This window comes from Montipora capricornis, chromosome 12 (genome assembly GCF_036669925.1).
Source record: "Montipora capricornis isolate CH-2021 chromosome 12, ASM3666992v2, whole genome shotgun sequence".
Classification (NCBI taxonomy): domain Eukaryota; kingdom Metazoa; phylum Cnidaria; class Anthozoa; order Scleractinia; family Acroporidae; genus Montipora; species Montipora capricornis.
Window position 1 is genome coordinate 41,505,945 of NC_090894.1, and position 12,500 is coordinate 41,518,444.

Sequence of the window (12,500 nt, forward strand, 5' to 3'; positions counted from 1 at the left end):
CACGGTTAGGCCATCTCATTTGCATCGTACAATATGGGCGAAGTATCCAAAATTTGGGTAGAGTGGTTACAGAGTGAAAATAGAGACGAAAGATTCACATCTGTACATGTATGCTCGCGTTATTGTCAAAACATCAAATTTGGTGATTTCACGTCGTCGTTGTGTAGAGTACCACACGAATATGTGCTGAAATGTGTGCTGTATGTGCAGTTTGATTATTTTTTCCTCTTTTAACCAATGATGTTGTTGTTTTTGAGGTGCTTGTTGTTGAACGTCTTGTACGACTGTAGATCTTAAAGTCCCTAACGACATCACAATTCCTGCCTTTTTTTCCTGCCTTTTTTTGTTTGTAAACCCAGTATTTGTACGAGCCTTCTTTTCAATTTCTGCCACGTATATTTATTGCCCATATAATAAAAAGAAAATTACATGTTAGCTTGAAGATATGAATTTTATGAACACATTCCCTTGGAATTAGAACAATATCTCACTAGTTCGCTGTCCTCTGTTCACTCGTGAGATATTCTTCTTGCCAGTCATAAAATTGGTATCTGACATATCCTTGCTCCATCGTGTAATATCTTCTATTTATTTAACTGTATAGATTGAGTCTCTGATTGCTCAGGGACAAGGAAGAACAAAAAAAACTGCCAAGAAACTGTCAGCAGAAAATATGCTGAGTATGATTGGTGAGACTCCTCCCAGTGCTTTGGTAAGAGAATATTGTGTGCTTCTTGATGGGAAATATTACTTGTTATTAGCTCTAGTTCCAGTTAATTGACTGACAAAGCAGTAAGTCTGCATCACATCTGTTACTATTACAAGGAGGTACTGGTTGTTACCAATTTGGCCATTTTTGAAAATGTGAACTTGTGATTTAAATGGAAGAGTACATGTACTTTCCAAGGTTATCTGCTGGGAGTCATGGGTGCTTTCACATCGCTAGGTGTTTTTCAATAAGAATTTGTTTGCGTGCCAACAAGTGTTTGCAAGTTCTGATCTTTTGTTAATTAACAATTAGACCCGTAGCTGGCATGGGCTACAGGTCAATAGCCCATGAGCTGAATGGGCTATTTACCCATGGCCATTGAGGGCAAAGGGTCTAATTGTTTTAGTATCACCCAACTAGTCAGACAGAAAAGGCAATAATAAAGTTGGCAAATGCAAGTTGAAGAAATATTTAAATAAAACGAAAGAAAGCGCCACGCTTTTCACTACTCAAGGACTATTACTAATAGTCCTCTAGTAGCGTAGCCAATTAAAATGCAGGATTTACATTAGTCCACTAGTTAGGTGATACTAATAGTGGTTAACTCTGGTTTGCATATGATGTAAAACTTTTCCAGAGTGCACAATTTGCATCTTTTAGTTAGGCTGGAGTATGACTGTGCCCTGTCCAGTATTTTCTATCTGATCATATAGTCTACCTTGAACTGCCATACATATTTGGTGAGTTCGGTTTGCACTGCTGTATACTTCCTTACTAAACGATTGTTATGGTTGGCGTATCTACATGTAGACTTTGAATCTGTCGGTTAATCACACGTAGCATTTGCTGTATGTATGTTTCTCATGATGTCACCCACTGTTATTAATGTGCCAACCAAAACCTAATTGGCTGTTGAAACAATGACTTCTTTTGTTCCGTGGTTGGCAAATTTGAATTCAAAAAAAGTGTGACGTCCATGTTTGTAAACAAGAAATATCGCTTTATAATAATATTGTTACTGATCACCGGTTTATACCAGGAAATCTTTTGATTTTGCTGATCGGTTTTTTCAGTTTAAATAAAATTATTATTATAGATGTCCTTTTGCCCTTTACAAAGCAATGAATGCCTCATCTTTCTCGCGGTTGCACACCATCACTGCTATGAATAGCTGTATTCAAAGTATTTCCTTTAAAAAATTATACGACGTTTTGAGGGTGCCCTTCCCCCCCTTTTTTTTTAAGACGTCAGAAGTCAAACATCAAATGGATTTCATTTTCATTTATCGTTGAGGCAATGGGGCACAATCCATTAGGACAAAAATTCAGCGACTTGAAGCGCGCGAGAGTGGGCTGTGACAGGAACCCATGACCCGGAGCCTACAGCTCCCATACTGGGCCTATGTAACGGCATTTTTACAGACCGATCTATTTTTAGACTATCTTTTCCGGAAAAAACAAAGGCAGTTCCGGTTCGGTGACCCTATGACGTCAGCTTAATTTCTTGTAATTGGTCATCGGGCTCCTGTGGGAGTCTCATTCGCGGGAAATTCAATCTAAAAATAAATCGGTCTGTGAAAACGCCGTTACACGAACACAGAAGAGTTGTAGGCTCCGGGTCATGGGTTCCTGGCTGTGATCAGTCACCAAAGCAATACAAAGCCGATGTTTTAGTCCTTATAGATCTTGGCCAAGATGGTTTATACAAGGAAACTTTACACAGAACACGCAACCATTCACTGTCCATTTGGTTTATGCAACACAGGATTTATTTTAGCTTTAAATACGAATAGGATAAAGCTCTTTGAAAATGCGTGTTATAAATAATGGTAATGGTCCCATGGGAAGGATATGACACACGTTGCTTGGCAACGGGCGAAAGCGCAACTGAAAAATCCGAGTCTTAGGGAGGAGTCAAACCTCCGTACCACTGGTTGGATGCTTTGCTCTTTGAGATACTAGTACCCCCAGGGAGCTTAGCCTGCGTAGCTGCAGTCTCGTCACCAGAGCCTCGGGTCGACCCAAGGCTCTGGGAATCTCTATTTAAGAAAACATACGCCGTGGGGTTCTTATAGCCAAAAATTAGCTATTTGAACCTTACGGAGCCTGTTCATTCCTCGTGCTAACATGAATGCACCAATCAGAAACGCTTTTGATTGTTCTTCACGAAAACCAATGAGAAGACCATTTGTTTCAGGGTGCCCCAGAGCTCTTCTCTCCCTCAGTCAAGAGAAGAGCTCTGGGGTCGAGATTGGCGGTATTGTTGGCGCGAAAAGGAAATCAACGAACGCCGAAGCCGCGCGGAGAATGGGGAGAGGCGCACCATTCTCCGCGCCAAAAATACCTCCAGCTACGCAGGCTGCAAGGAGCAACAACCGGACGTTTATCTAGGTCCTGAACGGATAATGACTTGTGTCCCGCGGGTCTTCGGGCTCTTCGAAGTCAAGCGCCTCAATTTTACAAATACACGAATCCTACCAGTTATAGTACACTGAAGCTCAATGGTTAGAGCATCCAACCAGTGTTACTGAGATCGTAGGTTTGACTCCTGCCTAAAGCCTAAAGACTTAAATTTTTCACTTTTCCTGTCGCCCGTTGCCGAGCAACTTGTATTATGCATATAACAGATTGCAAGAAGCATTTTTTGGGGGAGGGACTAACAATTGGTCATTGGTTTTTCCTCCCGCATCAATCAAAATTTATTTCACAAAACTGCCTTTGAAGACGACACTTAAGTCAACTTGGTAATGCTCAAGTCACAAATCGCAAAAGCAGTCCTCGACTTAGCACAAGTTGGCCAAGAGTCGGCAAAAGAAGCGTCTATTTTAAAGACGCTAGGTCACGCTATTTTAGGTAATTTTGTTTAATTTTGTTAATTATGAGCTCTAAACGTCAAATTGGCAGAGCAAGAGTCTTTCATTTGCAAAATCACGGCCACATAACAACTGAGAATGATTTTCCAGCTGTGTAAATGACATTTTGATATAGACTGATATAAATTTGAAAAAAGGTGGGTCGACGTTTTTCAAATTTACCCAAATTCAATCCATTTCAATCCTCTCCAGTTTTGTCCATCCATGTCCCTTCTTGGCTTCCCTGTGTTTTGTTAGAGTTCTTCTATAGTTTTGAACAGTTATTTTGATATTTTAGTTAATTCTATGACCATTCGATCAGTGCTGAAATTGCCTAAAATTGCGTGACCTAGCCCCTTTAACGACTGTACTTTTATACCAACAAGGCATTTCGTGGGCTAAGTACGTTCCAAGAAAAATTAAAATCACGTTTAATCGACGTTTCGATATATCAAACATCATTCTCAAGATTGAGGTCGTTTATGCTAATGTAAAGGTTGTTAAGAGAGAGTTGAAGATTTTGAATATCTAATATGCGCATTCCACAGTGCTTGATGTTGTGTAAATGTTTTAGTTAAGCATCAGTGAATAACTTCCGGCGGATCAAGTCTGACTGTACGTTGAGTGATGGTTTTAGTTCTTTTATGATTAACATTTCTTAGAACAAACAGTCCAGTTTACTCCGGCACTTTTTTGGGACGGTGAAATTTTCTGCAATGGCTGGTGGTTGGACTCCGTGTTGTAGTTTCATGAGCTTGCCAATTGAAGATCTTGAGTTGGTGTGTTCGTTGATGCGTTGAAAGAGGTGTCGATTAGTAAAACCATCAAGCACTGTGGAATGCGCACTGTGGAATGCGCATATTAGATATTCAAAATCTTGGGTGACCCGAAAACACTGACCCCCGGTCCATGGACCCCCCAAACGGACCGAGTCCATGGACTGCCTTATGGACCGGTCCACGGACTATCTCTATGGACCCCCTCTACGAACCCCCTCTACGGACCACCCCAAAAAACACAGAATTAAAAATAAATAACAACTGAAAATTTGTTTATACCTGTTGTCTGTATAGACCACTCTTGCCGGTGAAATCTCAGCCGTTACACTCCGCAAATCAAACTAAGGCTCAGGTGTTGCCTTACTTCGCTGTTGACCGGAGTGCTTCGAAACTAAGTTCTTCCGCCATTTTGTTCAGGACAGAGAGGATCGTGAAGCCTGGGGCGAGTTCACAAACCCGCGGGAGAATGATCCGAACAAAATGGCGGAGGGAAAGAAAGAAAATACAAATAGAAGTTACTTATTATCAACCTTTTTTGAAGGAGTCCGGTCCACAGCGAGGGAAGGGGCAATATGTGATTAAATTAATAGACTTTGTACTCGAGCCTGAGCTGAGTGGTCTATCCAGACAACTGGTAAGTCAAATCTTTAGTTTTTATTTATTTTCATTTCTATGTTGTTTTAGGGTGGTCAGTATACGGGGTCCATAAGGGTAGTCCATGGACCGGTCCGTGGGGCAGTCCGTGGACCCAGTCCGTAGAGGGGTCCATCGACCGGGGGTCAGTGTTTTCGGGTCACCCCAAAATCTTCACCTCGCTCTTAACAACTCTGACATTAGCATAAACGACCTTAATCTTGAGAATGATGTTTGATACATCGAAACGTCGATTAACCGTGATTTTAATTTTTCTTGTAAAATGCTTCAGCAAGCAACTCCTAATCCGATGAAGTACGTTCCAGTACGTGTATTTAACCTTTATTGTGCACTGAGAGACGAAAAAAGCATGCCGCTCGTGCAACACGATTGTTGTCCCTTATTTAGTCACCGTTACTACTCGTGTAGTGCATGTTCGGGCGTTTTAGAGTACATAATGTGGATGCCCTTGGTTATGGGATCCAAGGAGGAGTGAAATAAAAACCAACGAAGGCAAATGAGGTTTGTGATCAAAGTGGCATTTTTAACCTGGAACATCCACATACTTACACTGTGCAAAAATCTTTGGGCCCAGCCTGCTGCCTTGTTTTTGTTTTGGCTTTGCCCACACTAAGTTGGCAGCATAAGTATTTATTTGTCGGTATACGAGAATGGTCACGTAATCTTTAAGAGTTTGCAGAGGCATGGGTACTAGCGCGTGGAAAGATGGTACGGGAGGAATACCAGGGAAAGGCTGAGGGAGTGCAATGCAAGTGTGTTTGAGCCCACACATGTACGCATTGCGTACCTATTTTTATTTTAGCAAGAATCTAAGTGATGCAACGTTTACAATTTTAGAGTCTCTCTCCCGGTGCTTCTTCAAGGCCATCAAGAAACCTGTTTAGGAACTTTCCTGACCAGGGACCAAAACGCTCGTCATCACCACTCTCCTTTCTATCAAGCCCGCTTTGCGATGTCATGGAACATGACAGCAGCTTTGAGCCGGAGGTCAAACCAAGCTCATTTCTCGAAGATATCACTGACGAGTTTTGCTCATCGCTTGAAGACAAAGGAAGGCAATCCGGGTTTCAAGCTACTTATCATGACTTGCCGGAAAAAGGGTATTCTGGCAATTATTTGTGTTTTGTACGGCTAGACACCAAACCACCAACAGTTTGCAGTGGAAGCGGGCCAACCAAGAACAGCGCTCATGAAATAGCAGCCAAACACGCCTTGCATTATCTGAGCACAGTCTGCGCTTAGGCTAAAGTTACTATTGATCTATTATTTTCCTTTAGGAGCTTTTTCTATAGTCGATGTTGTCAAGCAAAGAAATTACAGATTAGATTTGCAGGAGCAGGGGTGGCGCAGTGGTGAGATCACTCACCTCCACCAATGTGACCCGGGTTCGATTTCTAGACTCGGGGTCACATGTGGGTTGAGCTTACAATACAATACAATGCAATACATACTTAATTGACCGCTCCCCATATGGGCTTTTCAGGGCCAATGAAACACAGTTAACGAAACGACGCAACACAACAACAACAACAACTGCCAGTTGGCTATTTACAAGTGCAGCTGGGAAGTTGAACCATGGACTACCAGGAACATTTCAACCAGTGATCAGGGACCCGTTTCTCGAAAGTCCCGAAAACTTTTCGGGCCCGAAAAGCCATTTGTGAAACTGCCAACCGCTTGTTTTGGAAAGCCCATCTTTTGAAATGCTTTTAAGGGAAAAAAAAGAAAAATGACTGTGAAGTTTAACGACTTAAATCCTCTCCGTCCTTGAGATGCAAAAGGAACTGCGACACCCGAAAATGGCCCGTAAAGTTTCGGGACTTTCGAGAAACGGGGCCCAGATCGGGTCTTAAACCCGGAATGAAATCGTGAAATCTTCCTATACAGCGTTACCTGATAATGTTAGGAATGATCACTAAAATATTTAGGTTTTTTGAAATATGTCTCTCAATTTTTTTCACCAACAGAATTTTTTAAGATTTGAAAGAAATCATATTCAAATTAATTTAAGTTCACATGCAAAAAACGAAAAAAATTTACCGTCGGGAAGCAGAGACATTAACGAGTTAAGTTGCAAAATCAGGAAAAATGAGGGGGATACAATATCGGCATTTACGCATGCGTCACTCGCTCATTCGAGTCCGTGCTCGCGTGCAACTACAAGGCTACAAAAAGGGATTTTAAAATTGACCATAAAACAGTTTGTGCAAAAGTTTCGTAGTTTCCGTGAATATGATATATGAAATGAACCATATATTGAACTGCGGATATGAAATCAAGTGAAGCTATGACCCTCACACTTATGAAAGCAATTTCAGGCTTCTTTACTGACGCAATTGCAAAAATTGCGTTCATAACTGCGAGGATCATAGCTTCACTTGATATTATTATTATTATTATTATTATTATTATTATTATTATTATATTATTATTGCTATCATTATTATTATTACTATCATTATTATTATTATTATCGTCATCATCATCATCATCATCATCATCATAATCATTATTGTTTTTATTATCGTCATCATCATTATTATTATTATTGCTGTGGCTCGGTCACTTGTGCTAATTTTGTGTTTATTTTTATTCCAATTATTTTCATTATCCTTATTACTATTATTTGGTTGTTTTGCGTTGTGTAGTTATGTTTTCCCACACATTTCTCTTACCTAATTTCTGTTGTGTAGGAGTGGTAAACTCCTTCTTCCCTTAGGTAAATCCTGTATTAGTGGGTAGTAAATTTACTCTGTAGCCTTATTTGGTTTTTGGTTATTTTTCTATTTTCCTGAATCTATTTTAAATTGGCTACCATTTACTCAGTAAGTTCAGTTGGTTCAGTTAATTTATCTGAAGAGTGTCAGTCTTCAAGACAAGTCATTTTCCAAGTCTTCCCAGATGTGTAGTTATCAATAACACTTGTGTTTCTCGTTCCTGTTTTTTACTTGTCATTACATCACTCTTTTGACTCTAATAAACTCGTAAAACTTCGCTCAAATTTGTTGTCCTTGCGTCGACCGTTTTGGCCGTCTTACGTTGCTATTAGGCTTCGTGTTAACAACAGATGATTTATAGAGAGATCGCAATGTAGCATGACGTTTACTTGAAACGGCAAATGTCGGCTTGTCGTTTCGCGTTGAAGTTGGAATGGACTCTGAAACAAAACCTTGGGAGTCCGCGGAGCATACTTTGTATTAGGGCGGCTAGCTCGCGCGAAACGCGAGCCAACGAGCGCGGAAGGCGTTTGCATCTTTACGGGGGTCCAGGGGTCCAAAATTCTGAAATCGCTGGAAATGACTCTTATTTTTCGTAATCACCAAAAAATATCATCTCATTTGTGTCTCCATTTTCTTCTAATTTTCTCCAGATTCCTCTTTTCAGAAACAGTTTCTTTTTTATTTCAAAAAATACAATATTTTTGGAAAAATTATAGGGGCAGCTAGAGCCCTCCAGCTACCCTTGTTTCACGGTCCCTGGACTTTAAACGTTGAGATTTTACATCACGTTTACGTGAAACGCGAACGGCAAAAGTGACCACGTGACTATGATTTTCCCGCCATTTTCTACGTTTGCCGGCAGCCGCTTGCCGTTTCTACGTGGAAGTAGGCATTTTCGCGTTTGCCATATACGTGAAATTTTCTTCTCATTTTCTTCTACACAAGAAGTTGTTTGCGGGAAAAAAGTACCCCAAACTATTTTCCGGTATGCCGAAGGAGGAAAAATTACGAACCTAAGTTTTCCTTGTTGGACTTACCGGAAAATAATTTTGGGGTTCTTTTTTTCCACAAACAATGCTATGTAGAAGAAAAAAGAGAAGAAAACTCCACCTATTCGGCTAGGAAGGCCTTAGACAGCAATGACCAGAACCATGCAGGTTGCTGACCAGCGGTTTTCGTTAAAAAACAATGGTTTGCTGGAGGTGTTCTGTCTCGCGGGCTCAGAAAACCTGGTTGTGGTCATTGTTATTTAAAGTGGTACTATGATCAAAAAATCATTTCCTTTTTTTCTTCTGATTTTGAAAGCGTGTTCGCTTAACACCTAACTGGCAAAATTTTGAGCTTTGAGTTTTATCCAAAGGCTGTTTATTTTGAGTGTAAGTTTTGGATTTCATGGTCCGCCATTACTCGCGTTCAAAACTGGCCGATTGGACCTCAGAGGGTTGGATCTAGAGAAAATGACGTCATTTACTCACTAGCTTAAAATTTCAGCGTGTAAACGCAATTTATTATATATGCAAAACACGGGTTGAAAAGTCTGAAAGCCCGAAACTCCCGTGCTACATATTAATTAGGCCACGTACACACGCATTGCATTCTTAAACTAGTGAGTGTTTGACGTCATTTTCTCCTCGACCCAGCTCTCTCAAGATTTTGAAGTTAGTAATGGCGGACCAATAAATAAGAAAATTCCAGCTAAAATAAACAGGTGTCTTTTTAAAATCAGAACTTAAAACTTGGGTGAGTTAGTGTTTAGTTAACATAGTTTTGAAATCCAAAGCAAAAACAAAATTTTTTTTTTGGTCGTAGTACCACTTTAAGGTTTTTCATTCGGCAAACGCGAAAATGCTTTCTTTCGCGTAGAAACGGCAACCGCCAAACGCGAAAAATGGCGGGAAAATCATGGTCGCGTGGTCACTTTTGCCGTTCGCGTTTCACACTAAGGTGATGCTAAAGGAGCTGAAAGTTGCTGTTGGAGCCTTCTTTGATTTCAGGACATTTCGGATATGTAAGTAACTGCAGTTCTAGAACAAATACTAAAATAACAAAATAAGGTAGAGTAAGAGGATTTCCAATTTTTTTCTGACAGGCAGCAGAAGCTAAATCGCTCTACGGGCTGTGCACGCATGTTTTCCGCGGTTTGTGAATTCTTTTGTCGTCCTCGAAGGATGTGCGCACGTGATTGATTAATTGGCTTGATTTAAGAGAACGATCATCCGTCCAGACGAGTAATCACAGTAGTTCAAGCACAGAATTTTCAGACGAACTACCGTTCTTTGCCGAAGTTCGTCCAGACGGATGCCCGTCTCTAGGCCGATAAATCGGGACAAAAGTGAGAGATTAAGCTTCGCATATGTCAGGCTGTTGCTTGCTGCTTGCGGAGAGGGCAATTTCTGGAGCATTTCTTCCTGCCCAGACATCCACAGCGCTCGATTGAAATTAACTAAGAAACATGCTTGTCCAGTTAAATGCACGGTACGATAATTATATAGCGCATCATTTCTCTTGAGGCTAACCGGCGCCCTTCGAGTCCTTGTTCTCATTTCAGGGGCACCCAACGACCAATTTGTTGTAAAATGTATTATTATACCCCAGTTAATGAAAATAAATGTTATTAAGGCATTTTCAGGTGTTTTTCAGTGTTGCTGGGAAAACATTATCTGTTCCTTTTTCCCAGCAAGACACACAAGAAATTTCCCAGCCAGCTAGATAAAATTGGTTGGTTTCCCAGACAGCTGATCAAATTTATTTCCCAGCCAGGAATTCCGCGTGCTTTCAAATCCCTCGATCCAAAACGACCGAACAAAAGCGACAAAACCGGGACAAAACAGGTTTTTCCCACTAGCGCAATCACTCTGACCAGCCGTCGTATGTTTGTGACTACTCTGTGGGAGAGGGAAGGGGTTCTTTTTTTTTTTTTTTTTTTTTTTAGTTGTCCTCAGTCTTCAGAGTTTCTACAGCCAGCTCGGGTTGAAATGCTAGAAAAAGTCAGTAATTCCCCGGCAAAACCTCTATCAATAACAAAATTTCCCAGCCAGCTAATCGAAACACCTGTATTTTTGCCAGCCAGCAAGGTTCCGCTGGGGAACAGATAATGTGAGGAACAGATTTGTTGGGTGCCCCTGTCATTTCTTAACTTGGTTATCTGTCCCTAAATATTGAAAATAACTTGACGGATATGAGTTATGGTTTTTGATTTTTCCTGTGAGTACATGTGACAAGAAATATTCCTGTAATTAGCACGGCCCCTCCAGCGGCACACGCAACAATGATAGCTGTTTCTTTCTTTTCCTTTTCTTTATTCTCCTTATCGTCATCCTCATTGTCATCCTTGTTATCATCTGTTCAAGAGATGCAAACGGTTAGACAATTTGTGGATGTTGAAAATGAATTATCTCAGTTCAGGACAGGATTAGAAGTCGTGGAAATCTCTCACTAATCAGTATTGACCGAATGCAAAAATGGCGGCCAACAAATTATTATTTTGTCTTTGTGTTAATTAGCCTAATTAGCCTCGTTCACACGCGTAAAATTGAAAGGATTTGGGCAGTAAAACGAGGCTAGTTAGGCTAATTAACACGAAGACAAAAGAAAAATTTGTTGGCGGCCATTTTTGCATTCGGTCATGTCTGCGTTTAAAGAAATAAGACTCGAATTTTCTACTGACTTCCCAATGTCCTCTGTTCTTTCGAAAATAGCGTCTCTATCTGTCAGCTTTTCATGCAAATAAAGCTATTTGATAGTTTCACTGCGATAGATCTGGCGGCATTTCTCTCCAAATTTCTTTGCAATAATTTTCAATCGAATGCGGACAAATACCTCGTTCTTAAACTTGAAAGTCTATCCTCGCGCAGCCCACTATCATACGGGTGGGTAAGCAGTAAATCATCAATCCACCGGCAAACTACAGCGTAAGGGCAACTCTCACGTTTTTCTAATTTGCTCTCCCTTGAACATCACAAGAAGAGATCAAAACTGCAAAACCATTGATCGTACATTTCAATTTTGACTCGCTTTCTCCGTCATTCAATCAACCACCCCCTCCCGCAACTCACCCTTCAGGCCCCCTTATTCCCATCCCATCCAAAAACAATTCCCAAAATTAACGACTTGAGATGCACTCACTCGGTGAGGAAGGACTTGAACGGTCGCCCATTACACTGCTACTAATGCTGACTGTCGATGAAGACTGGGTCGGAATTACAGCCGACGAGTGAGTGGATTGTATTGCGATAGAGGCTCCAGGCAAATTCAGCGTCGCTGTGTGGTTTGCAACAGACGAGGGTCCTGCTTGTGTTGTGACGGGCGAAGTGGCCAGAGAGGTCTGCCCTGCAGCACAATGTTTGAGAGTTTAATTGTCGATCGATGCTTAAAAGCGTAAAATACGGCTTAGAGATTAAAGAGCTTGAGCATCGGACGTTTATAAGCCACGGACGAGTACCGGAAGTGAAATTTTCGCATGCCGAGACATTAGTCCTTCCAAGATTTTTCAACTAATAGTCCGGCTCTAATAGCGAAAAGTGGTGGTGGTCAGTCAAGAAAAGTTATCAAGGAAAACAGTTCATTCCCGCAAGCTCCATGGCTCAAAAACGTCGCATCTCCCTATTCAGTTCCTTTAACTGCCGCCAGGAGGTCTTTGATTAGAGAGCCGTTAAGGACGGTGCCCACTGATTCAATTAAAGGTATTTTTGCTCCGGTTCATGATTATGCAGAAAATGTAGATCTTAACAAGTGTTATTGAAATCCAAAAGAAAATTGGGGGTAACCACGCATTTTCAAAGAAAATT

The 12,500-nt window shown here is 41.0% G+C and overlaps 2 protein-coding genes across 2 annotated transcripts in view; one reads left to right on the plus strand and one right to left on the minus strand.

Annotated features, from left to right (window-relative positions):
- The window catches only part of LOC138026725 (interferon-inducible double-stranded RNA-dependent protein kinase activator A homolog), a 10,894-nt gene extending 4,171 nt beyond the window's left edge, over positions 1-6,723 (plus strand). The window contains exons 3-4 of the mRNA XM_068874177.1: positions 605-712; positions 5,831-6,723. Of these exons, the coding sequence (XP_068730278.1) occupies positions 605-712; positions 5,831-6,235 (513 nt within the window). The 3' untranslated portion in view covers positions 6,236-6,723. The remainder of the gene's footprint in view (positions 1-604; positions 713-5,830) is intronic.
- A 773-nt stretch (positions 6,724-7,496) lies between these two features.
- Positions 7,497-12,500, minus strand: part of LOC138026726 (uncharacterized) — a 10,078-nt gene continuing 5,074 nt past the window's right edge. Inside the window, exons 3-4 of the mRNA XM_068874178.1 lie at positions 11,839-12,042; positions 7,497-11,054 (exon numbers count right to left, since the gene is read on the minus strand). Coding sequence (XP_068730279.1) covers positions 10,897-11,054; positions 11,839-12,042 — 362 coding nt within the window. The 3' untranslated portion in view covers positions 7,497-10,896. The remainder of the gene's footprint in view (positions 11,055-11,838; positions 12,043-12,500) is intronic.